At 41.0% G+C, this 27,401-nt stretch overlaps 1 protein-coding gene across 7 annotated transcripts in view; it reads left to right on the top strand.

The window, feature by feature from the left end:
• The window catches only part of FKBP5 (FKBP prolyl isomerase 5), a 1,213,834-nt gene that overhangs the window by 327,628 nt on the left and 858,805 nt on the right, over positions 1-27,401 (top strand). For all 7 annotated transcript variants that reach the window (XM_044076599.1, XM_044076596.1, XM_044076597.1 and 4 more), the window contains exon 3: positions 23,744-23,888. In XM_044076599.1, coding sequence (XP_043932534.1) covers positions 23,744-23,888 — 145 coding nt within the window. The remainder of the gene's footprint in view (positions 1-23,743; positions 23,889-27,401) is intronic.

The following is a 27,401-nucleotide window of genomic DNA, read 5'->3' as shown; positions in this document are numbered from 1 at the left end:
AAATATTAACACACTGGAATCCATTCTCCACTGGGCATCCCTAATCTTACCTCAGGAAACACTCATCTTAGATGACTTTAATATAGACTGGTCCTCCCTTAACTCACCCCTACCCTCCAAGCATATAATTCTCTATGGTTTCAGGCAGCTAATACAACCCCCCACCTGTACAGATAAGGTCACAAATAAAGAGTCAATACTACACTGGATACTTACTAACCATCCATCCTCAGCACAACAATTCCGTACACTATCCAACACTGTAAGTGATCACCTCCCAACCTTTGTACTAAGACGACACATTAAACCTACAAAAATACTATCCTTCCAACAAATATGTTACTCTAAAAACTTCAAATCAGACAACTTCTTAACAGCCTTAAACTACTGTAACTGGTCCCCACTAACCTGCCTTCCACTGGACATGGCAATAGACCACATCAACAAAACCTTTCTAGATATAATAAGCCAGCTCACCCCCCCCCCCCCAGAACAATTAGAATTAAATCCAACCACTCCCTCTAGCTCTCCAAAACCACCCACCTACTTCTAAAAGAAAAAGATAAGGCCTGGTACACTTGGCATAACAATAAAACAAACTCAAATCGACAGACATTTTTTGAACTAAGAAATAAAGCTAAAAGACAAATAAGGAATGATAAAAAAGTCATTACACTGACATCCAAACTGGGCATAACTCACAGCGACAGAAATTCTGGGCAGCTATTAACAAAGGTTTATAACCAGGTAAAACTAGCACCCCCACCGCCAAACATAAATGGTACTGCTAACAACATAGGTACCCAATTCAATGACTGTTTCATCAACTCGATTCTTAAATTGATTACTTCTTCTTCCACCACTAGTTTCCCAAATCTACACAATCCTCCAAACAACCAAAACCTTTTTTCACTTAGACGAGTCCCAACCAGTCTCATCTATAAGCACCATTCCAAACTAAAACCTACAAACCTCGCAGCCGACAGACTTCCAGCTGAATACCTACAAATCTCAGCCAAAGTCATCACATACCCTGTTTCTATATTAATCAGCAGATCCATAGCTGAGCAATTGTACCCTCCCTCTGGAAAGTCTCTCACATACCATTACATAAAGGGGGTGCAACTGACTTATCCAACTACCATCCAGTAGCCATATTATCACCATTGTCAAAAATATTGGAAAAATGTATACACTCTCAGATACCATCTCTTATCCATCAACCTTCTTTTCAAAACACATGGGTTCCACCCATAGCACTACCACCTCTCACATCAGTTTTATCAACAATGTCAGTCGACAAAGGAACCTGAGTAATCTAGTTTCCACTGTCTTTCTAGACCTGTCTAAAGCATTTGATATGGTCTCTCACAACAAATTCCTAACTGTACTTTCTGAACTCAGCTTGGACAACTCCACCCTGCTCTGGTTTAAAGACCATCTCTCCAACTGCCAGCAAGCTGTTAAATGGATGGACTTCCTATCTCCCTTTCTTCCAGTTACCCTAGGTGTACCACAGGGATCTATACTTGGATGCCTGCTTTTCACCAATTTCACAAATAACCTACACACAGCCACCTGTCAAGCAAATTTGGTCCAGTATGCAGATGATGCCACACTAATCTGGTCAGCTTCCTCTCTCCAAATTCTTCAAGAAAAAACCCAGGAAGGCTTCACCACCATAGAAACATGACTGCCAAACTTTCAATTTATTCTAAATTCAAAAAAAAATCTTCTGTCCCTCCAAAACTATTGAAACCACTCCCCCTTTTAAAATATCTTCTTCAGACAACGCCCTCATCACCCTAGTGCCACAACCCAAACTACTAGGGATAGTTATTGAGCAGAACCTTAAATTCGATGAATCTATAGCCCAGACCATAACTATAGTTCATAAAAAACTCGGCACGCTTTATTGATGTAAAAACTACCTGACCACAGATAGTAAAGCCATCATATCCAGAACACACCTGCTCACCACATTACTACATCCATCCCCTGTTCTAACCATCCTAAATAAAGGTGACATAAATTAACCACTTGCTACAACAAAATAGCAAAATTCGCTACAAACTCTCCGTATTGATTCCGTCATTGTCTAGCCCTAAATCAATTAGGCTAGCTAGAATTACCCAACTTACTATACTTTAATCAACTTACCATGGCACATCAAATAGTCAGCCCCCCAATAAAACACAAGCTCTAACAGGCCTACTCAACCTCTACAACAACTGCCAGCTAAGATCCACTAACAAAGCACTTGCAGAAATATGTAGAAGCAAATATACATCAGGTGACCCTTTACTCAAGTGCAGTTGCCAAAATCTGGAAGTCTTTCCCTCTGAAAATCAGAATGCAACCTAACAAATCCAACTTTAAAAATCTACTAAAGTCCTACCTAACCAATTGCTGGTTATGCAACTGTCCAGACCCAGACTTGCTAGCTTAATAATTACCTACTCCGTTCTCATAATTAGCAAAATAAGCTGTATCCCATAATAAAGTGTAACAGTTGTACTGAACATAACACTTCAAAGTGTAGCACTGTCTCACATTAATCACCTGCACCTTACTTATAAGTATTATTTTAATGTGTTTTGTACTGAATATACTGAGTATTTCTGTACTGGATGTTTTTTTTTTTGAACATTATACTGGATGTCTTCTGAATATTGCATCGTGATTATGTTGAATATTTTTGTACTGGAGTTTTTTAATATTTTGTATTGTGATTATGTTGTACATCTTTCTACAAAATATCATGTATATTTCTGTATTGTGATGTTCTACATGGAGCTTTTCTCCCTGGGCCTCTGCTGAAAATGGGTAATTTTTTTGCTCAGTCTGAATTCCCTAGTAAACAAATGTAAAATAAATAAATATCCTTAGTCAGTATGGGGAGGGCATGCTTAAATACTGGTCTGTTTTTAACAACAACCCCCCCCCCCCCACAGCAAATCTAAATAAGCTGATTTTTTTTTTAAAAAGAAGACTGAATTTTGTAGACACACAGTATGCTGCTGCAGGAATTCAGAGTCTTAAGATGGGAAAGTTGACTGTTTTTGTAGAAATTAAAATAAAAAATCTACTTTTTATACAAAGAGTACAGGCCACCAATTTAGTACTATGAGCTGCCTATGTTTCTGTAGCTCATCTGGTTCATTTTCTGTCTCTGGCGAGCACATTGTCCTCCCAACTGTACTTTTCTCCTACATTCTCTGTAATTTAAACCGCCTAGTCCATATTGTGTCCCAGTACATCCCAGCTTTCTCCTCACCTTATGTCCTATCTGCAGTACCAAATCCTAGTAAATATTTAACCACTGATAACATCTTACATTATTCCTGTATTTTTTAAATGTATATTTATATTTAGGTGTATTGGCTGTGTTTGGAAGCATCTTTTTTTATAAGTAATTTGTTTTTTCATTGGATTTCTCATGATAAAGTTGAAAAAATGAAGATTATAGTGCCGTTTGACTTTTCAGTTTCACTGTTTACTCCGTTTTTCTCTGTAACTACACCCGCACTATTATGTCATGAGCAAAGATGTATGTACAACTGCAAAGCAGTATGGGTAATTAAAAATAACTTACCTTTTTAGAGAACCTGCATCTTATTTACATGTGGTTTCACTTCTACGTTGTCACGTGTTAATTTTCAGTGTGAAGTGCTCCATCTCAAGAACTAGCTGAGAACTTCCCTTTCCAGGGAGAAACAAACTACTTCTGGTGGATTTAACAAGGAAATACAGTACTTTATACATTAATTTAGGTAGTGAGGCATTGCGGGTTCAGCCTTTCATGATGTCATGGCAGAGACTTTCAGCTCTTGAGAACATTTTTCAGGAGGCTGTCCTTATCAACAAAATAAAAAGCCAAAAGAACAGACTTTCTGCTCCAAAACTGTATAATTTGGCATTGTATATGCTTAGGAGTGTCTATCCACTCCACAAGTTTGTTACTTAACGCTAGCTTTACAACATGACCAATACACTTTATATCAACTAGTCTAGAATTCTTCAGTGTTCTCTATTGCTGGCAATGTATTGCCAGTGTGTATTTGCAGTGTATTCTTAATATTTTACTATTTTTTTCAGCCTATAACAAAAAAAAAAAGAATTATTCATTGTAGTGTTTCAAGTGATGACTGTTTGTAATGTTTAAGTGGAACTTTTTCCATAAGCCTCTGCTGAGAATAGTTCTGCCCATTTGGAAATTCTCAGTTCAGAAATGGAAATAAATGTTCGCTGTAATTCTAGAAGTCATAGCATTCAGAAAGTGTCTCTGCTGCAGGGTGCTTTGCATGGGCACAAACAAATACCCAGTCATGTAGCACATTAATGTGGAAGAACAAGATCATACCAGTGTTAGAGGTTGAAAGTTTGGATCCAGTGATCTAACAGCCTTATAGAAGCACCTATTAATCTTCCAATTCGATGGTTCAGCATAATGTATAACTGGAGTCCCTATCAGATTATCAAAGTTTCAAAACTTCGAAAGTCATATGATTGGGACCATATGATCAAAGTTTTGAAACTTCGAACGTTTTGAATGGAGATCGCAATACAGTATGGAACGGGAAATTCACCCTTATCCCCAATGTAGTGCGATTGAGGAGTTGCTTTACTTAATTAGTGGGGGTTGCAAGGGGGGCATGTCCCCCTGCAAAAACATTAAAAATAGATTTTTTTTCTTTTTCCTATTTAATGTTTGAAGTTCCGAAACTTCGATCATATCATCTCAGCCATATGAATTTTAAAGTTTCGGAACTTGAATAATCTGATATAGGTCTGTTGTGACATATGGGATCTGTGGGATCAATGCATGCAGAGGAGGAACAAAGTTTAAAAGAAGGCAGGATTTGAATGAGCTATGTAATGGTTGACTAACAATGACTGCATACGTTAAAAGTGATGTATAATGTTTGCAACTATAGTTGTGTCGCACAGTTTGGAATGTATAATGTTTGCAGCTGAGATTGTGTTGCTGTGGTTTATTGTCATTTAGATAAATGTAACATGCTGTATGTCATGCATGATAATCTAATAAAGATGTTTCTTGTATTAAAAAAAAAGATATGTTATGACATTACCAAGATATGGGGTATAGCAGCGATAAATCATTTGCATCCTGGTTCAACATTCATCTTCCAGAGTTCTGGGCTCGATCTGAAAGTGCTGCATTGAAGCATTGCAGGGAAGAGTTTATTATGCCTTTCTCACTAATTTGGACTCAAATATTTATTCTGAAGATGAGCAATGAGGCAATAGGTCTTAATTGTCCTCCTGCTTTGCTGGCCATAGGAGACATGTTCTCCCTGCTATTGGAAATGGCACAATTTTTCAACTTCCTCTCATGCCCTTCTGAACTGGAAAGAAGAGCAGATAGTCCATCTTTCCCTGCAATCACTTCATCCTTTGGCCTGAATGCTGCAATTGTGATCCCTAATGTGGGTCTGTTTTCTTCAGAAATAGAAGTCATCTTGTAGGAAGCAAGGTCTACTTACTAGAAGGCCATATTTTCCTAAATGGAAGAAATGTTACGAGCATTCTGTCAATTGCTTCTTTTTCAGGCTGAATTTTTCAATGTTTTTGATTATATTTCTGATTTGCTTAGCTTGGATCTTTCTTCGAGTCCCCCTCAGGTTCATTGTTCTGCTTTATTAGAGTTTCATGGGAATATTGTCTGTCTTTTCATTCCATTGTTAAGATGTTCTTTAAAGTGATTCCGTGTATCTTAATGTGATAAAGAAGCCTGTTTTTCCTTTGTTATGAAGAAGCCAGTTTTTCCTAACAAACACTTAAAAATTTTGTGGGAAGCTCTGACACAACATGCCTTTGGCTATTTTGTGTCAGTTACTGTTTCTGATTAAAAAAAACATAAATCAGTGCTGTTAGAAGTGTTTCCAACTTGCAAGCTCTTAACATGTTTGGAGCTGTACGTATTTTACCATAGAGACAGGATAGCTCTTTCTACTGATCCTTATTTTGAGTCTGAAGTAGCGTTAGACATTGCATCGAATCAGAATTCACTTCATTCCTTCTATCCTCATCAGGTGATCCAAGTAGTTTATACTGCAGCTCATATATCTTAAGAAGCATTTTTATGCCTACATTTCTAAAATTTTAGGAAATCTGAACAGTTCTTTGTTTATTTTGCAGTTTGTGGGCAAATTAGCCACTTTAAACTGGATTGTTGTCATATTGATTTTAGTTAATCCAGTTTACCTACTTCAATATTCTGGTATCTTACTTGTTCCCTCTGTGCTTACATTCAAAGATAGTCTCCCCTGCAGGGGAAGTTAGAAAGTGTTAGGGAGACATTAGAGTGTGACATAAAGAAGTGACTCTAAGGCATGGCTACTTTCTGGCAGCCACAAGGGAAAAAAAAAGAAAAAAAAAACGAAAACTAGGAGAATTTCCACAGGCAGAACTCAGTTTGACAACTTTAAATGCTTGCCATACTCTTGACTCCTCCCCAGCGCCATCAGTGTTTAGTCCCTGCATGCTTCATGCAATGTCATTTACTTCTGAACAGCATGTGTCCTCAAACCAGCCCCAGGCTGTTAACAACTAATAACACGTTAACTCAATGATATGTTCATTTTTTTCACCTTTCCTCTGTCAGTGTTGTTCAATTTTTAAACTGAATTTAGGTCATAGCTTTGCAAATTTGTCATATTTGAAGGTAGTTTTGTCATCCCGTGCTGTCCATGTCAGGGCTGCTATTTTGTTTAAGTGATGCAGTAGACTTGTCTGTCTGTGTTGGTGTCTCTCTTCTTGTCTCCTATGATAATAGGCTGTTCCATCAACTGCTGTAATGGTTTATTGAGTGAAAGAAAGGATGAGCAAGATAAATAAGAGAAATATTCTGAATTGCAAAAATGACAAAACATGGGCAGAATTTCCACCTGAAGGTAAGCATTATTTGAATGTCACTCTAGGGTTGTCTCATTTGAATGTTGGCTGCTCTGTTTGTACTGCATTTGAGCCTAGGACACTTAATGAATGCAAAAATAAGATAGTTCTGAAAGGTTTATTGCCAAGTGATCATCTTCAAAACGAAATGAATCCAAAAGGCTACTAGCAGAATCACAAAGACGCTGGAGACGTGAATAAATTCCACACTTTAATGAAGGTTTAGCGCTTTCATCTAGTACAACTAGACTTCATTAGAACTGTATCCTTCTTGCTTTAGTAAAGGAGCCTCTTCTTCAGTAGTTGCCATAACACTATTCCCCACATATATCAGTTTAAACTTTATATATGTGGGGAATAGTGTTATGGCAACTACTGAAGAAGAGGCTCCTTTACTAAAGCAAGAAGGATACAGTTCTGATGAAGTCTAGTTGTACTAGATGAAAGCGCTAAACCTTCATTAAAGTGTGGAATTTATTCACGTCTCCAGCGTCTTTGTGATTCTGCTAGTAGCCTTTTGGATTCATTTTGTTTGGTTGTAGTGGCTACTTGGACTTTTTTTCTATTAAGTGATCATCTTCAGTTGAACGTAAGATTCATATATGGGAGGAGTTAATGGAAGATGTGAGCAGTCATCTTCAAGGGTTTCTTCTGTTCCTTCAAACCTGTAAGGAAGAGATGGTCTTCTCGCTTGCTAAAGTGAATTTGACTGAGACTTAACTAAACAAGCCTTCCACTTCAGATGCTTTACAGGTGCAAGTTTCTGTTGTTGCAGGTGTTCCTCCCAGAAAAATCCTTAGTAGTGTCTGAACTGGAGTTGTCTAAGTTGTCTCCATTAGAACCTTCATCAGCTACATTTGTTTAGTCTTTTTGCATGCTCCACAGTCCCTTCTAATGGTAAATCTTAACTGGAAGAAGATGAAGAGGGTTTACCTTCCTCCCATTTAGATAACTCCTCTCTGGTCCCCTGTTTGACTCTAGTAGATTTGACGATGGTGGTCCATCCTCAGGTTCTTGTGTCGACACTTGATATCTTCTATGTCTTTGGTGTCGACCGTTGCTTCAGGGTTTGTATTTTAAGGGCCAGCTTGTTTGACATTGAGTTCTTCTAGGGAAGAAGGTTCCAGCTTTGAAGTGTCAACCCAGATCATGACACCAGTGCCCTGTTTACCAGTTTTGGTGCTGATGACCTTGGAGTTCAGTGTCTTAGTCCTTAATCTTCCACTTCAGTGGCATTGTTGTCCCTGGTGCTGAGGACTGGGGTGGGAAGCTTGGCATCAATTTTTTGGTGCGGATTATCTCAACACCGCTGGAATTCTGGACATAAGCAACTTCTACATCAGTAAGGGTGGTCCTGACATTGATGCAAAACTCTGTGTAGACTGATCAGCCTCATAAACGTGTATAGGTATTCACATGGACCCAAACTCCCACCAGTATAAGCTTTTAGCTTGCCTGTCTTCTCATCAGAAGAGCAGTGAGTGAAAAGTTGCCACATAAGTATGGGTGAATCTTATGATTATTTTTGATTATATTTACTCCCTCTTAGAGACTTGCCCCTACTCAGGAGGTCCCAGGAAGAAGCACTGCAAGAAGCAGTTTGACTCCCCCACAAAGTCTCCAACTTTTGATACAAAGAATTGGGACGAGGAGCATTCCGTCAGTGTCTCCTTCTCAAGAGCACAGTTTTGAATATGACAATGAGTTAATGAGACCAAAATGACTTGGCCCACTGACTCCATTTACTCACTGGAAGAAATTCTGCAGAAGGCATTTTACTGTTGCCATGCGGATCGCTTGGCAGGAGTAAGAAGTAGTAGTACAGATGCAAGGTGACAAGAACCACTGACCTCCCAAGTGCTAGGAATCTTGAACTAAGACTTTACTAACTGTATAGTGGTGACAGTGACCATTAAGAATCCTTGGATGATGGGGAGAATTCCCCAGCGACCCCTCCTGAAGACTCCAGTTTTGGAGTGGGCCTTTATTTAAGAAGATGAAAGGGGATGGGCCTACTAACCTGCATCTCACCAGTGGAGGAAATTATGCAAGAGGCTTTCTGCTGTGCCATGCTGTCCTCTTGGGTGGTTACTCTAGTTGACAGGATAGTTGCTGTTGTCATGCAAAGGGCTTGGCAAGAACCAGTGGTGGTAGCACCTACCCAAGGAGACTGGAGAGTATTCTCCAGCCACATAAGGACTAGTAATATTGAACTAAAACTTTGCTAGTCAAGTCCATAGTAGTGACACCACAGTAGCTTTTAAGACCAAGCTCCCAAACAAGGAGTCCACAGCCCTATTTTATAAACAAGAAATGCCTTTGTTAAATTATCACTTATGACATAGGCAGTCATACATTTATATGAATGAAAACAAACCATATTGGCATATTTTCAGTTGCAAACATTTACATCACGCATAATCTATCCAGTCAAACATTACAAAGCTCATTTAGTTCCTGCCTTCCATTAAACCTCACTCGTCCTCAAAAACATTATTCTGCATATATCCCTACATTTCCCATTTTTTTCTATGCAACTTGCTCCTACCCTTTTCTAAAGATCCCATTTCCAGTTATTTTATCTCTGTTACTATATTCACTACTTCTAGTACAGCTGGTTTAAACTTTGATTTCCATTTTGTAGTAATTGCTTTTTTGCCAGTCACCAGAATTAAACTCTGCAAGGCCTTACTCTGTCTAGGCAATTCCGATTCTGTGTTCAAAAAATCATTTCCTTATTTACACCAATTTGCTCCCCAGTATTTCTGATAGAGAAGTCTGCCAACTCGTTACACTCCCAAAAATATGTTCCCAGTTCCCATTTTCTTCCTCTCACACCTCCAATGTTTGCTGTCTACTTGTGGAAACATTCTTTGGAGTCATCTTGGGGTACAAAAATAAATATGCAAACATTTCCAAACAAAGATGCTAAATCTTCTAGACTTTGTTGTATATTGTGATCCATACATATGTACCCCATTGTTTCTATGGGAATTGCTTATCCACTCTCTCTTCCCAATCCTTTCTAGCCTCCTCTGATTCAGTCCTGTAGTTATCATGCAATATTTTATCCGCACTACTAATATCACTTTTTAACAGTAGCTTCTGTTCTAAATTCTGCTACAAACTGTACCAGTGCTGGTCTTTCACTTAGGACCCCCCCTTTTCTTTCTCATTGCCTTTACTCTGATATAAATCCTTGATGTGGAATGTAGTCTCTAGCTTGCAGCCCAGTGAGTTATTGGTCTCTTCCCATTCTATTACTTTTCCCTCTAATTATTTGCTCCCAGTACCTTGGTTCCTTTGCAGTTTACTTCAGTAAATTCTAGCCTCCTCTTGCCTATTCTCCGTACCCCTAATTGGTTTCATCCCTACTGGCAAAATCTATTTTCTCCATCCCTGTGTTGGATTAGTTCTTAGAACACTTTGCTGCTGTATGAATGTAATATTATGTGTGGCTATTGTTTTCCTTAAGGATTTGCATCCAAAATCCCAGTCTCTCCTTGTTTCTTGAGCTTCCCCCCATTTCATCATCATCCCTTTCCACTTTGAATTATAGCTTTCTCTTTGTACTGTGTATAGGAGCTTTACTGTGAAGCTCTGAAATACCCCTTCAAATTAGGTAATCCCAAACCACCTTATTCTGTTGGAAGAATTAGCTTAGCCCACTTGCCCTCTTCCCACCCCAGATAAAATCCTTCATCTCTTTATTAACTAATATCCACAACTTTTACTCTGGTTGATTAAAAATATGCCTGACCTGTGTATAAAACCAAAGGCTGTATAAGCATTTCCTTGCTTGTATCTTGCTGTACATATCCATAAAATAGAGTTTCTATTTCTCATTTTTTGGTATAATTTCCCCATAAATATGGGCATTGCTGAACAAATGTATGTATGGGTATATAGTTTGCAACTATTGCCTATGCTTTATCTTCAATACTTTTGTACCCTGAAGAGACATGAAACTGTCTCAGAATGCTCCACAGCACTTAACTGTCCTTTTGTGGTTTTACCAGGTATAAAATATCATCTGCAAATAAAGCCAGCTTTTCTTGACTACCAAGCCAATTATATCCATGAATTTCTGAGTCCCTTATTGTCTTTGCCAGTTGTTCAAATTATAATGTAATTAAAGGGTTAAGAGGACACCCCTGCCTGTTCCTCTGCTCAAGCAAAACTTATCAGAGAGGAACCCACCCACTTTAATTTTCACGTCCAGTCCCTCATATATCCTTCTAATCAACCTTATAATTTTGTCAGGGGATGCAAATGGTTCCATTGCTCTACTCATAAAATCCCAACTTAGCTTGTCAAATGCTTTATCTGCATCAAGACCCACTAACAAAAGAGGCATTTTCTTACATTCTTCTTTTCTGTGGCTCATCACTGTTCTATTAATGGTGTCAAATGTTTGCCTCCCCTCCATAAAACCACACTGATCCATATCTATCAATTTCGGCATCACCTTTGCCATTTTTTAGCCATTATAGGCATAAGCAGGGAGTCCATAACTTTGAACCAGTTTGACAAACTTGTGTATGCATCCAGTACCTTCACTGTATTAGAGCTCAGTTGTGTGGCATACGAGAAGATTCTAGCATGCACTAGTGAATGAGATAACAGACATGTTAAAGAGGATACAGTATGAAGTTCTAAGAAGAAAACTAGAATCATAGGTAGCATCCATGTCTACCATCTCTAACCTGTCCATGCAAGTAGCTTGATGGTGGAATTTAATTTTCAGGAACATTTGTCAGCATGCCTGGCTCAGGCACTGTAACTTTGCCGAAAACCTTAGGGCATCATTTACTGGTGCCAAATTTGAAGACCAAATTGTTTTACTATAAAGTGAAAGTAGAGCTCCAGAGGAGTGAGCAGTGCAGAAAAACACTGACTTCTGTTGGTATCAAAGTTTTCCACTCATCAGTAGACATATTCTTGAAACCACAAGAAGGCCAGGAAAGAACTCTAGGTTCAAAAAAGTCAACCCAGTGGGTCTTTAAACAGCATTCTAACAGATCAAAGTGGACATGGTGACTTCCAGAATGGATGTTGCTAATGTGGCGTAAGTGGTCAGCAAAGTCAGGTGCTTCATAGCCCTCTTTCTGGAAGTTAGCTGCAGAATCCCCTAAGGACCTGCCTGACTGTCTTACTCTGGAGATTTTCGGGGTTATCTCTCTGTCTGTCTCTCCTTCCCTGTTTTCTGGCTTGGTTGGTATCATGTAGGACAAGTCAGCAGTGAGACTCATTTTCAGAGGCTACACCACTTTCTCTTCCAGAAGTCCCACCTTTTTAAAAGGATTGGCTAAAAAAGTGGTCATAAGCCTCATGGTAAACAGAGAAGTCCAAGAGGTTCCCCCTGACAAAAAAGGGGGCTAGATATTATTCAAGTTTTTTTTGTTTCAAAAGAAGACAAAAGCTACTAAGACAAAACTTTGGCTTCAGCAGACTCGAGGAAGTTATCCTAAAAACAAAGTTTGGGATGGCCTCAGTACCTTCCATCTTCTCATTCCTTTTGGAAAGAGGATGCATACTTGCGTATCATCATTTTTAAGGAATTTTGGAAGTTCCTCCCCTTCAGGGTATGAGCAAGTCATTTTCAACTTTGGGTCCTCATGGTGTTCAGCAGATGTGTGGCCATAGTAGCAGCACATCTCAGTTCTGGGTCAAAGTTTTCCCATATTTGGATGAGTAGCTCCCCCATTGTTTATTGGTGCTGCATGCATGGTCTGCAAGTCTTTCTGTAGCAAAGTCTGTCTTCTGCCTTTAGAGCAGCCCTTGCTGCAAACTGTTTATCTCCCTGACCAACACCAAGTGCAGCAGCCCCCCCCCCCCTCTAAGAATGGCATTCATGTCCTCTGTATGCCTTCCCCTCCCTTTCCCTGCTTCCCAAAAGTCCTGAAGAAATCCATGTAAAGCAAGATTTAAGTCATCCTCATAGCTCTGTTGTTGCCTCAGTTGTCTGTCTCCCACTTCTGTGGCTAATCTGTTGGGGAAGCATCTCTGCTTGAGACCATTCAAGAGTCTAATAAAACATGTGTGCAGCGGGTCTCACTTGGAGGCTTTGTTTAGTCTCTTTGTTTAACTGTGTAGTTTTTCCAAGTCCACTGATGGCCAGGGTCCCTGTGTAACCACCTAGGGTGGTCTGCTTCTTGACCTCTGCCCAGAAGCCTTCCACTAGACTAGACTAACTTACAGAAATAAATGTATGAGCTTTTCCTGTTAGATGACTTCTAAGGGACAGTTTCTCTTTTTCTACTATAGTTCCATGAGTCTGAGTATATATCACAGTAACCTTCTGATATTCTGAGTTACGTAACTATGAGTCCTGGAATAGTGGGACTGAATGAGAGGAAATGTGGACTTGTATATACTAAATCTGAGATGGTCATTTCTCAGATTCTCTTTTCTCTGAGGTATGGTGATTTTAGAGTTGATGTGTATGTGTTTATGTATATTTACCTATAGCTATCTATCTATATGTGTATGTATATACATATATATATATATATATATATATATATATATATATATATATATATATATATATATTGCTGTGTGTGTGTGTGTGTTGACAAATGAGTGAGATTGACAATCCTTTAGTAGGGGAAAATTTCCTTTTCCCGGGGACTGTGGGATCTTGGAGTTAGGGTACATAATTAGCAGGGGGGCTTGCCCCCTACAAAAACACTTGCCATTGGTTTACTCCGCTCTGGGGTATTTCCCAGAGCATGCGCAGAATGCGTTGATATCGGTGCGTTCGACATTCGGATGTCGATCTGTAGGGTGTCGGGACAGTGTATGTTTGATACAGTTTCCTAAACCCTTAGGGATACGCGAGACTTACCTTCCACATGAGGGGATGCAGGGGTCTTGCTCCCCTGCAAAAAGCAACTTTAAAGGGGGACAATGATGCTCGACATTGGCTGCTCTCCTGCATTTTCATACTTACAGCTACGAGCTCTGGAATTATGAAAGTAGTAGAATTCCAATAGGGAGTCATATACCACAGATCTTTGAAAAGGCACGGAGTTTCTTCTCTATTAAAGCACATCTAGCCTTGATAATTTAACTAGAAGCAAGGAGTGAGTGACGCAATTTTAGCTTCATCGAAAGCCTGTAAGCAGAGTTAAATGTTTTTGACATAGGAAACACTCTTGCTAGCAGTTACTTCAAATAGAATAGTGTGAAGTTTAAAGTCTTCTCTTCTAAGTCTCCTTATCTCATCTTTCTAGAAGATAGAGTGTCACTGTGAAATAGCCCATCCTTTATGCCAAAGTAGCCACTGAAACAAATTTAAAATAAGTAAATTACCCTTTCTGTGTTTTCCCCAATATTGTAACTGTGGGCAGTATGTCTTACACTAACCAGATGTTCAACATCAATTGCACTTTTGTGTGGGTTGAATTAAAAACACTAGAAAATATAACCAGCTTTTTGTTTCCTTTGTGACCAAAAAACTGATTAAACAGATCTTCAAGGTCATTGTGTTTCGGTGGCTATCTGAATGTATTGTATGGTGCCATAATAAAAGTAATAATAACAAAACCTAAACTGTAATATCAATGACTGCTATTCAGGCTTTCTCAAAAGCATTTCAATTGATGCTATGCAATCAGTGTAAGTATGTAAATAAATAGTGCTAGCTTCCTTCTATAAAATGCATGCATTTTTGTAAGTAACATTCCAGTAAAAGCACAACTATAATGCAGCAAATATATGAACTGATGTACACTGCTGCCTCAGTACAGTGGGATTTGTTCATATTCACACCACTTGTCACAGTGATGGGTTGTATGCTGTGTGTTGGACTGTTTGTGCTTGTGTATGAACTGATGTACACCGCTGCCTCAGTACAGTGGGATTTGTCCATATTCATACCACTTGTCACAGTGATGGGTTGTATGCTGTGTGTTGGCCTGTTTGTGCATGTACTGATGTACACTGCTGCCTCAGTACAGTGGGATTTGTCCATATTCATACCACTTGTCACATTGATGGGTTGTATGCTGTGTGTTGGACTGTTTGTGCTTGTGTATGAACTGATGTACACTGGCTGCCTCAGTACAGTGGGATTTGTCCATATTCACACCACATGTCACAGTGATGGGTTGTATGCTGTGTGTCGGACTGTTTGTGCTTGTGTATGAACTGATGTACATAGGTGCTTCAGTACAGTGAGATTTGTTCATATTCACACCGCTTGTCACAGTGATGGGTTGTATGCTGTGTGCTGGACTGTTTGTGCTTGTGTATGAACTGATGTACACGGGTGCTTCAGTACAGTGGGATTTGTCCATATTCACACCACATGTCACAGTGATGGGTTGTATGCTGTGTGTCGGACTGTTTGTGCTTGTGTATGAACTGATGTACATGGGTGCTTCAGTACAGTGAGATTTGTTCATATTCACACCGCTTGTCACAGTGATGGGTTGTATGCTGTGTGCTGGACTGTTTGTGCTTGTGTATGAACTGATGTACATGGGTGCTTCAGTACAGTGAGATTTGTTCATATTCACACCACTTGTCATAGTGATGGGTTGTATGCTGTGTGTTGGACTGTTTATGCTTGTGTATGAACTGATGTACACCGCTGCCTCAGTACAGTGGGATTTGTCCATATTCATACCACTTGTCACAGTGATGGGTTGTATGCTGTGTGTTGGACTGTTTGTGCTTGTGTATGAACTGATGTACACCACTGCCTTAGTACAGTGGGATTTGTCCATATTCATACCACTTGTCACAGTGATGGGTTGTATGCTGTGTGTTGGCCTGTTTGTGCATGTACTGATGTACACTGCTGCCTCAGTACAGTGGGATTTGTCCATATTCATACCACTTGTCACATTGATGGGTTGTATGCTGTGTGTTGGACTGTTTGTGCTTGTGTATGAACTGATGTACACTGGCTGCCTCAGTACAGTGGGATTTGTCCATATTCACACCACATGTCACAGTGATGGGTTGTATGCTGTGTGTCGGACTGTTTGTGCTTGTGTATGAACTGATGTACATGGGTGCTTCAGTACAGTGAGATTTGTTCATATTCACACCGCTTGTCACAGTGATGGGTTGTATGCTGTGTGCTGGACTGTTTGTGCTTGTGTATGAACTGATGTACACGGGTGCTTCAGTACAGTGGGATTTGTCCATATTCATACCACTTGTCACAGTGATGGGTTGTATGCTGTGTGATGGACTGTTTGTGCTTGTGTATGAACTGATGTAATTGGGTGCTTCAGTACAGTGTGAGATTTGTCCATATTCACACCACTTGTCACAGTGATGGGTTGTATGCTGTGTGGTGGACTGTTTGTGCTTGTGTATGAACTGATGTACACGGGTGCTTCAGTACAGTGGGATTTGTCCATATTCACAACACTTGTCACAGTGATGGGTTGTATGCTGTGTGTTGGACTGTTTGTGCTTGTGTATGAACTGATGTAATTGAGTGCTTCAGTACAGTGAGATTTTTCCATTATTTACACCACTTGTCACAGTGATGAGTTGTATGCTGTTTGTTGGTGGACTGTTTGTGCTTGTGTATGAACTGATGTACACGGGTGCTTCAGTACAGTGGGATTTGTCCATATTCATACCACTTGTCACAGTGATGGGTCATATGCTGTGTGTTGGACTGTTTGTGCTTGTGTATGAACTGATGTAATTGAGTGCTTCAGTACAGTGAGATTTGGCCATGTTCACACCACTAGTCACAGTGATGGGTTGTATGCTGTGTGTTGGACTGTTTGTGCGTGTGTATGAGCTGATGTACACGGGTGCATCAGTACAGTGAGATTTGTCCATATTCACACCACTTGTCACAGTGATGGGTTGTATGCTGTGCGTTGGTGGACTGTTTGTACTTGTGTATGAGCTGATGTACACGGGTGCTTCAGTACAGTGAGATTTGTCCATATCCACAACACTTGTCACAGTGATGGGTTGTAAACTGTGTGTTGGTGGACTGTTTGAGTTTGTGCTGATCTTAGGGTGTTGGGATGAAACACATGACTTTATACAGTGCAGTTACATGGCACTATCCGCAAGGTGTCTTCAAAATGTTCTGTATTACAAACACACACACACACACACACACACACACACACACACACACACACACACACACACACACACACACACACACACATGCTTACAGCACAGGGTGTCAAACAATGAATTTCTTCATATAAGCTGATTGTTAGCAGGTGTGTAACGGAGCTGACATAATCCATTTCTTTTATCTGTGTGTGCCTTCATTGTATAAGCTGACTTTTAGCAGGTATGTAGTGGAGCTGACATCATCCTTGTTCCTTTACCTGTGTGTGCCTTCTTTGTATAGGCTGATTGTTAGCAGGTGTGTAGCGGAGCTGACATCATCCTGATTCCTTTACCTATGTGTGCCTTCATCGTATAGGCTGATTGTTACCAGGTGTGTAGCAGTGCCGACATCATCCTTGTTCCTTTACCTGTGTGTGACTTCATTGTATAGGCTGGTTGTTAGCAGGTGTGTAGCGGAGATGACATCATCCTTGCTCCTTTACCTGTGTGTGTCTTCATCGTATAGGCTGATTGTTAGCAGGTGTGTAGCAGAGCTGACGTCATCCTTGTTCCTTTACCTGTGTGTGACTTCATCGTGTAGGCTGATTGTTAGCAGGTGTGTAGCAGAGCTGACATCATCCTTGTTCCTTTACCTGTGTGTGCCTTCGTCGTATAAGCTGATTTTTAGCAGGTGTGTAGTGGAGATGACATAATCCTTGTTCCTTTACCTGTGTGTGTGACTTCATTGTATAGGCTGATTGTTAGCAGGTGTGTAGTGGAGCTGACATCATCCATGTTCCTTTACCTATACGTACCTTCATTGTATAGGCTGATTGTTAGCAGGTGTGTAACGGAGCTGACATCATCCTTGTTCCTTTACCTGTGTGTGCCTTCGTCGTATAAGCTGATTTTTAGCAGGTGTGTAGTGGAGATGACATAATCCTTGTTCCTTTACCTGTGTGTGCCTTCGTCATATAAGCTGATTTTTAGCAGGTGAATAGCGGAGCTGACATCATCCTTGTTCCTTTACCTGTGTGTGCCTTCATCATATATGCTGATTGTTAGCAGGTGTGTAGTGGAGATGACATCATCCTTGTTCCCTTACCTGTGTGTGCCTTCATCGTATAAGCTGAATATTAGCAGGTGTGTAGTGGAGCTGACATCATCTTTGTTCCCTTACCTGTGTGTGCCTTCATCGTATAGGCTGATTGTTAGCAGGTATGTAGCGGAGATGGCATCATCCTTGTTCCTTTACCTGTGTGTGCCTTCATCATATAGGCTGATTGTTAGCAGGTGTGTAGTGGAGCTGAGATCATCCTTGTTCCTTAACCTATGTGTGCTTTCATGTATAGGTTGATTGTTAGCAGGTGTGTAGCGGAGCTGACATCATTCTTGTTCCTTTACCTATAAGTACCTTCATCGTATAGGCTGATTGTTAGCAGGTGTATAGCGGAGCTGACATCATCCTTGTTCCTTTACCTGTGTGTGCCTTCTTCATATAGGCTGATTGTTAGCAGGTGTGTAGCGGAGCTGACGTCATCCTGGCTCCTTTACCTATGTGTGCCTTCATCGTATAGGCTGATTGTTAGCAGATGTGTAATGGAGCTGACATCATCTTTGTTCTTTTACCTTTGTGTACCTTCATCTTATAGGCTGATTGTTAGCAGGTGTGTAGCGGAGCTGACATCATCCTTGTTCCTTTAACTATGTGTGCCTTCATCATATAAGCTGATTGTTAGCAGGTATGTAGCAGAGCTGACATCATCCTTGTTCCTTTACCTGTGTGTGACTTCATTGTATAGGCTGATTGTTAGTAGGTGTGTAGCGGACATCATCTTTGTTCCCTTTCCTGTGTGTGCCTTCATCGTATAGGCTGATTGTTAGCAGGTATGTAGCGGAGATGATATCATCCTTGTTCTTTTACCTGTATGTGCCTTCATCATATAGGCTGATTGTTAGCAGGTATGTAGCGGAGCTGAGATCATCCTTGTTCCTTAACCTATGTGTGCCTTCATGTATAGGCTGATTGTTAGCAGGTGTGTAGCGGAGCTGACATCATCCTTGTTCCTTTACCTATGTGTGCCTTCATCATATAAGCTGATTGTTAGCAGGTATGTAGCAGAGCTGAGATCATCCTTGTTCCTTTACCTGTGTGTGACTTCATTGTATAGGCTGATTGTTAGTAGGTGTGTAGCGGACATCATCCTTGTTCCCTTTCCTGTGTGTGCCTTCATCGTATAGGCTGTTTGTTAGCAGGTATGTAGCAGAGATGATATCATCCTTGTTCTTTTACCTGAATGTGCCTTCATCATATAGGCTGATTGTTAGCAGGTATGTAGCGGAGCTGAGATCATCCTTGTTCTTAACCTATGTGTGCCTTCATGTATAGGCTGATTGTTAGCAGGTGTGTAGCGGAGCTGACATCATCCTTGTTCCTTTACCTGTGTGTGCTTTCATCATATATGCTGATTGTTAGCAGGTGTGTAGTGGAGATGACATCATTCTTGTTCCCTTACCTGTGTGTGCCTTCATCGTATAAGCTGAATATTAGCAGGTGTGTAGCGGAGCTGACGTAATCCTTGTTCCCTTACCTGTGTGTGTCTTCATTGTATAGGCTGATTGTTAGCAGGTATGTAGCGGAGCTGACATCATCCTTGTTCCTTTACCTATACGTACCTTCTTTGTATAGGCTGATTGTTAGTAGGTGTCTAGCAGAGATGACATCATCCTTGTTCCTTTACCTATTTGTACCTTCATTGTATATTCTGATTGTTAAGAGGTGTGTAGCGGAGCTGACATCATCCTTGTTCCTTTACCTGTGTGTGACTTCATCATATAGGCTGATTGTTAGTAGGTGTGTAGCAGAGCTGACATCATCCTTGTTCCTTTACCTGTGTGTGACTTCATCATATAGGCTGATTGTTAGCAGGTGTGTAGCGGAGCTGACATCATCCTTGTTCCTTTACCTGTGTGTGACTTCATTATATAAGCTGATTGTTAGGTGTGTAGCAGAGCTGACATCATCCTTGTTCCTTTACCTGTGTGTGACTTCATCATATAGGCTGATTGTTAGGTGTGTAGTGGAACTGACATCATCCTTGTTCCCTTACTTATGTGTGTGCCTTCATCATGTAGGCTGATTGTTAGCAGGTGTGTAGTGGAGATGACATCATCCTTGTCCCTTTACCTGTATGTGCCTTCATCATATAGGCTGATTGTTAGCAGGTGTGTAGTGGAGATGACATCATCCTTGTCCCTTTACCTGTATGTGCCTTCATCGTATAGGCTGATTGTTAGCAGGTGTGTAGTGAAGCTGAGATCATCCGGTCCCTTTACCTGTATGTGCCTTCATCGTATAGGCTGATTTTTAACTGGTGTGTAGTGGAGCTGAAGTCATCCTGGTTCCTTTACCTATGTGTGCCTTCATCGTATAGGCTGATTGTTAGCAGATGTGTAATGGAGCTGACGTCATCTTTGTTCTTTTACCTTTGTGTACCTTCATCTTATTGGCTGATTGTTAGCAGGTGTGTAGTGGAGCTGACATCATCCTTGTTCCTTTACCTGTGTGTGCCTTCATCATATATGCTGATTGTTACCAGGTGTGTAGCAGTGCCGACATCATCCTTGTTCCTTTACCTGTGTTTGCCTTTATCATATATGCTGATTGTTAGCAGGTGTGTAGCGGAGCTGACATCATCCTTGTTCCTTTACCTGTGTGTGACTTCATTGTATAGGCTGATTGGTAGCAGGTGTGTAGTGGAGATGACATCATCCTTGTTCCTTTACCTGTGTGTGACTTTGTTGTATAAGCTGATTGTTAGCAGGTGTGTAGCAGAGCTGACATCATCCTTGTTCCCTTTCCTGTGTGTGCTTTCATTGTATAGGCTGAATGTTAGCAGGTATGTAGCGGAGATGCCATCATCCTTGTTCTTTTACCTGTATGTGCCTTCATCATATAGGCTGATTGTTAGCAGGTATGTAGCGGAGCTGAGATCATCCTTGTTTCTTATCCTATGTGTGCCTTCATGTATAGGCTGATTGTTAGCAGGTGTGTAGTGGAGCTGGCATCATCCTTGTTCCTTTACCTATACGTACCTTCATTGTATAGGTTGATTGCTAGCAGGTGTGTAGCGGAGATGACATAATCCTTGTTCCTTTACCTGTGTGTGACTTCATCATATAGGCTGATTGTTAGAAGGTGTGTAGCGGAGCTGACATCATTCTTGTTCCTTTACCTATGTGTGCCTTCATCATATAGGCTGATTGTTAGCAGGTGTGTAGCGGAGCTGACATTATCCTTGTTCCTTTACCTATGTGTGACTTCATCGTATAGGCTGATTATTAGCAGGTGTGTAGCAGAGCTGACATCATCCTTGTTCCGTTACCTGTGTGTGACTTCATCGTATAGGCTGATTGTTAGGTGTGTAGCGGAGCTGACATCATCCTTGTTCCTTTACCTGTGTGTGCCTTCATCATATATGCTGATTGTTAGCAGGTGTGTAGTGGAGATGACATCATCCTTGTTCCCTTACCTGTGTGTGCCTTCATTGTATAAGCTGAATATTAGCAGGTGTGCAGTGGAGCTGACATCATCCTTGTTCCCTTGCCTGTGTGTGCCTTCATCGTATAGGCTGATTGTTAGCAGGTATGTAGTGGAGATGACATCATCCTTGTTCCTTTACCTATATGTACCTTCATTGTATAGGCTGATTGTTAGCAGATGTCTAGCGGAGCTGACATCATCCTTGTTCCTTTACCTGTGTGTGCCTTCGTCATATAAGCTGATTTTTAGCAGGTGTGTAGCGGAGCTGACATCATCCTTGTTCCTTTACCTGTGTGTGACTTCATCATATAGGTTGATTGTTAGCAAGTGTGTAGTGGAGCTGACATCATCCTTGTTCCTTTACCTGTGTGTGACTTCATCGTATAGGCTGATTGTTAGCAGGTGTGTAGCAGAGCTCACATCATCCTTGTTCCTTTACCTGTGTGTGACTTCATCGTATAAGCTGATTGTTAGGTGTGTAGTGGAACTGACATCATCCTTGTTCCCTTACTTATGTGTGCCTTCATCATGTAGGCTGATTGTTAGCAGGTGTGTAGTGGAGATGACATCATCCTTGTCCCTTTACCTGTGTCTGCCTTCATCGTATAGGCTGATTGTTAGCAGGTGTGTAGTAGAGCTGGGATCATCCTGTCCCTTTACCTGTATGTGCCTTCAATGTATAGGCTGATTTATAGCTGGTGTGTAGCGGAGCTGACATCATCCTTGTTCCTGTACTGTGTATGCATTCATCATATAAGCTGAATTTTAGCAGGTATGTAGCGGAGCTGACATCATCCTTGTACTTTTACCTATGTGTGACTTCATCATATAGGCTGATTTTTAGCAGGTGTGTAATGGAGCTGACATCATCCTTGTTCCTTTACCTGTGTGTGACTTCATCATATAGGCTGATTTTTAGCAGGTGTGTAATGGAGCTGACATCATCCTTGTTCCTTTACCTGTGTGTGACTTCATCATATAGGCTGATTTTTAGCAGGTGTGTAGCAGAGCTGACATCATCCTTGTTCCTTTACCTGTGAGTAACTTCATCATATTAGCTGATTTTTAGCAGGTGTGTAGCGGAGCTGAAATCATCCTTGTTCCTTTACCTGTGTGTGCCTTCATCGTATAGGCTGATTTTTAGCAGGTGTGTAGTGGAGCTGACATCATCCTTGTTCCTTTACCTGTGCATGGCTTGACCATGAGTAGGCCAAGTTTGTGCAGTGATTCCCGTCATAACAGAAGATAATTGAATCATTCTTACTTTCGCACTTAAGTCCTTCTCCAACTTCCTGTATTTCGGGTTCCTAACTATAATATGTTATTAGTTTTCATACATTACTGGAAGCTGAAGTCTTTAATTGCCTTTCCAGCTTAATGTAGAGCTGTTGTGCAGATTAGTGGAAAGTTGTATGCTGCTTTATAAAAATGGCTGTTTATGGAAGGTTGCTGTGTGTATCCTTGGCTGGTTCTACTAAAGACATGCAGCAGAATACATTGGCTATACCTGGTTTAGCTTCACCTTGGCATGATGTGGATATTGAGAGAAGTAATTTCTTATTTACTGCTGTTGAATGGAATTAGTGGCAGAGACTGTTCTGTGCTGCAGTCTGTTATGTGCACTGTTATAAAAGACTGTATTTGGAATCCATGTATTATTTCTGTCACTTGAAATGATTTCATTCTTTTTTTTGAGTGGTGGCTTTGAGATGTGGTAAACTGTACCCTGAGAGCTGGGATTTGTTCACTTAAATGACAGGCATTAGCGCAGGCTGTTATTGATCTGTTGTTTAGCAAAAATGGGAGATACGTGACTGCCTCCTTAGCAGGGACTGTAATAGGTTGTTTTCCATAAGCTGTAGAGACTAGAATGACTCGGTACTCTGACTTATTTTTGATTAACTTATGTAACTGTACTTTCTTGCTGTCATGTCAAGGCTTTGACACTGAAAAATTCTCAAGAAAATAAGGACAAGGTTCTTGGACAAACTTCAGTGAACTTGTTAAGATGATCTACTATCAGTGTACAGAATGGATTTCTCATTTTAACTTCAAGAATGGTTAAGCAGGGCATGTCAGGAAAACTCAATAAAATGTCCTGATTAGTTGTTAAGAGTGTTAATGTTGCAAAGAGAAGTGTGGTCCTCTGGTCAGAGTTCCATAGAGAAAAAAGAATTTCAGTGGTAAAGTTTTTAATTTAAAATTTATAATCAGGTTGTTTTTCTTTATTAGATTATCAAGAGGGCTGGTACTGAAAATGAAACCCCCATGATTGGAGATAGAGTTTCCATTCATCATAAAGGAATGCTCTTAAATGGGAAAGTGTTTGATTCCACTCATGAGAGAACAGAGCCTTTTACATTTCACCTTGGCAGAGGTAAGAAATTAATGATCTAGAGTTATGTGTGTGTGTCTGTGTGTGTGTGTGTGTGTCTGTGTGTGTGTGTGTGTGTGTGTGTGTGTGTGTGTGTGTGTGTGTGTGTGTGTGTGTGTGTGTGTGTGTGTGTATATGCTGTGTTGATGAATGGTGTGAGCTTTCTTAAATATATTACAGTTTGCTTTATCACAGTGTGTTGGATTGTGCAAGATGGTGGTGTACTTCAAGCATTTTGTTTCCCTTTCTTGTACTATAATGCGGCTGTGTAGTTGGGTGGTAGGTGAACCACATGGGGTGGTTGCAGAGGACCTCCCCCCTGCAAAATACGTTTGTTCTGCTTTTTATAAATCATGCTGGGTTAGATGATGTGTGTGTTTAAATGATTTGTGCTAGATGTGTGTTCAGATGTTTTATCTGTTAGATCAACTGTTCTGTGTGTGTGTGTGTGTGTGTGTGTGTGTGTGTGTGTGTGTGTGTGTGTGTGCGTGTGTGCACGCGTGTGTGTGTTTGTGTGTATAAATACTTTAAGAAAAATGATTTAATAATATTCCAGATAATGCTAGCATACACTACCTACTGTCACCTACAGCTCTGATACTAAAGAAAGCGTGTCATTCTTTGACCATTGATGTCAGTTTTCTCATAGATTTGGTAATAATAATTACAGTTTGCTTTTTCACAGTGTGCTGGATTGTGTGAGTTGGATGTTCATCGTTTTACCCTGCTGCAGTCATTACACTTGGGTTATCCTGTCGTCAGGCGGTCCCGCAGTCGGCCGGAATTCCAAAGTCTTGGTCCGGCGTCGGTTGCTGTCGCTTCTTCCCTTATGTCAGTGCACCAGGGATATATATATAATGCATCCGACGCCATTTTCTCCAGTCTTTCTTGCCGCGGTGCCCGAAGCAGAAGCAGTTCGCAAGTGCCGGCCAGCCGACTCCTGAGATTTTCGAACTCGAATTTCAGACCGAAGTCTTCAATAAAGCTAAGTACCCCATTGGGGAAACTTTTCTTGCCTCAAACCGATGTCAGAAAAAGTTAACAATTGTATTTGTTGTGGGAAGCAAATACCTCATAAGGATTTTCATTCTTACTGCATACCTTGCCTAGGCCCAGACCACGACGTCACTAGTTGTCGTTTTTGTGCTAGGTTCAATAAGCGTACTATAAAAAGACGCTTTTATTTCGCACAACACTACTTTGGTAGAAAATGTAACTACACTATGCCGTCGGAGCAACCGACTACCGCCGTGCACAAAACACGCAAGGATAAGGACAGGCAGCCTAGACCCAAGCCAGACTCCAAGGCCTCGGCTGGTCTGGTCTCCGGTTCACCGGTCTTCAGTGAGGCTCCGACGCAGCCCCTGACTACTGCAGATCTGGAACCCCAGACCGCTTCGGAACTTTTGGCGGAAAGTACCAGGCCGACGCAGCCATTTTGTTCAGCCCCTACCGACGACACTGCTGAAAAAGATGAAGATACCAGGAACTGAAGAAAACCAATGAACGCTGAAGTTGACAAACCGCAAGTTCGTGGAAGTGCTGGGGTGCAGGATAACAGTAAATCCAAGTAGCAAAAACTTAATCTGGTAAAGTATCCAACGACTTACAGTAAACCACTGAAATAATGGCTCATACACTCACAGCACTAAGGCTTGCAGGAAACAGTAGAGCTCTACTGTTTCCTGCAAGATTCTGATGCTGAGGATTCCATTATTTCAGTGGTTTACTGAAGACTACTCGTAGACAGGTGGGGAAAAAGATTTACACCTCAGCCACTCTAGCTATGAGGGCACTAAATTGCCAATTTCACATGCTAAAATGTCAGCAATTTCTTATCTCTCAGTTAAAACAAAGAATGAGCACACTCCCTCAACAGTCTGAATTGAAAGAAATGCAGGATCTGTTGCATGCAACTGAACAGGTGGGCAAACATACTTTACAATGTGGGTTTGATTCTTTGGAGGCTTCCTGCAGAGCAGCTGTCACTGGGTCTGTTATACGTAGGCATGCTTGGTTAAAGGAACAAACTCTGCCTGATCATGTTAAAGCAAAGCTTCTAGATGCTCCCTTACAGCAGGATGTTCTTTTTGGAGTTAAAGCAGAAGAAGTCTTAAAGAAAATGGAGGATAAGGCAAAATCTATGCAGACAGTCAAAGATTTCCTACAGGTACAGCCCCTCGCTTCAGCAGAAATTGGCCAACAAAAAATTGGTCCTTTCCAGCTACTGACAGACCACAGAGGGGTAAATACAGATGTCCAAGAGGCAGAGGACAACCACAAGCCCAGTACAAACCTCACCAATGGGGCACTGCAACACAGAAGGGAGGAGAAGACAGGTCCCAAACTACCAGAAGGCAAACTCAATGACTTGCACCTCATCTGGCCGAGCAACACTCTCTTGGCAGCCCCCTTGGGAGGAAAACTCGCACTTTTTTCAGACAACTGGCACATTGTCACAAAGGACAAATGGGTCCTAGACATAATTTTACGAGGATACAGATTCCATTTTCACACCTTGCCAATGAAAAGAGGAATGCCAAACCTGCCACAAAATCAATGGGCAGAGGCACAAAAGCAAATTACAGCTCTCATGGACATGAGAGCCATTCAACTGGTACCTACTCGAGAGCAAGGCCAAGGATTTTACTCAAGGCTCTTTCTAGTGCCCAGAAAGGACAACGCCTGGAGACCAATTCTGGACATTTCAATTCTAAACACCTTCTTACAAGTACCCAAATTCAAGATGCTAACACTACAGCAGCTTCTTCCCATGTTGGGCAAGGAAGCATGGCTAGTAACGTTGGACATCAAGGAGGCATACCTGCATGTCCCTATCAGACAAAGTTGCAGAAGATACCTCCGTTTCATTGCAGGTTCAACCCATTACCAATTCTCTGCACTGCCCTTTGGCTTATCTACTGTGCCCAGGGTCTTCACAAAATGCCTGGCACCAGTAATTGCATACTGCAGACAAAGAGGAATTCAAATATACCCATACCTGGACGACTGCCTCATCCAAGCAGAAAGCAAGGACATCCTCTTACAACATCTGGCTTTTGTAAAACATCTTCTAAGTTGCCTGGGGTACACAGTAAACAAAAAGAAATCAAAACTAGTACCCTCACAAAATATGACATTCCTGGGTGCCAGCTTGAATACAACGGCCCAGAAGGCTTATCTGACGCCAGACAAACAACTACAACTGACTCAATATTTCAAAACAATGGCAACAAAGACCCAACTACCTGCAAGAAAAATTCTGCAGGCCTTGAGCTTCATGGCATCTTGCATACTACTAATACCATTTGCAAAGCTGCATATGAGGAAATTACAGTGGTATCTAAAAAGCGTATGGTCTCAACACAGCCATAGCTTGGACACAATGATATCTCTCATTCCCTGCCTACAACAGGAGTTTCTATGGTGGTCACAGGCATGTCACCTCAATAAGTGTCAGCCTTTCACCTTGCCCCCAGCCAAGCAAACTATGACAACAGATGCATCGGACTACGT

The sequence above is a fragment of the Protopterus annectens genome, chromosome 7.part0 (assembly GCF_019279795.1).
Source record: "Protopterus annectens isolate FY-2018-M chromosome 7.part0, PAN1.0, whole genome shotgun sequence".
In the NCBI taxonomy this organism is placed as follows: Eukaryota; Metazoa; Chordata; order Ceratodontiformes; family Protopteridae; genus Protopterus; species Protopterus annectens.
The sequence above is the reverse complement of the archived record's forward strand: the minus strand, read 5'-3'. Positions and strand labels throughout refer to the sequence as shown.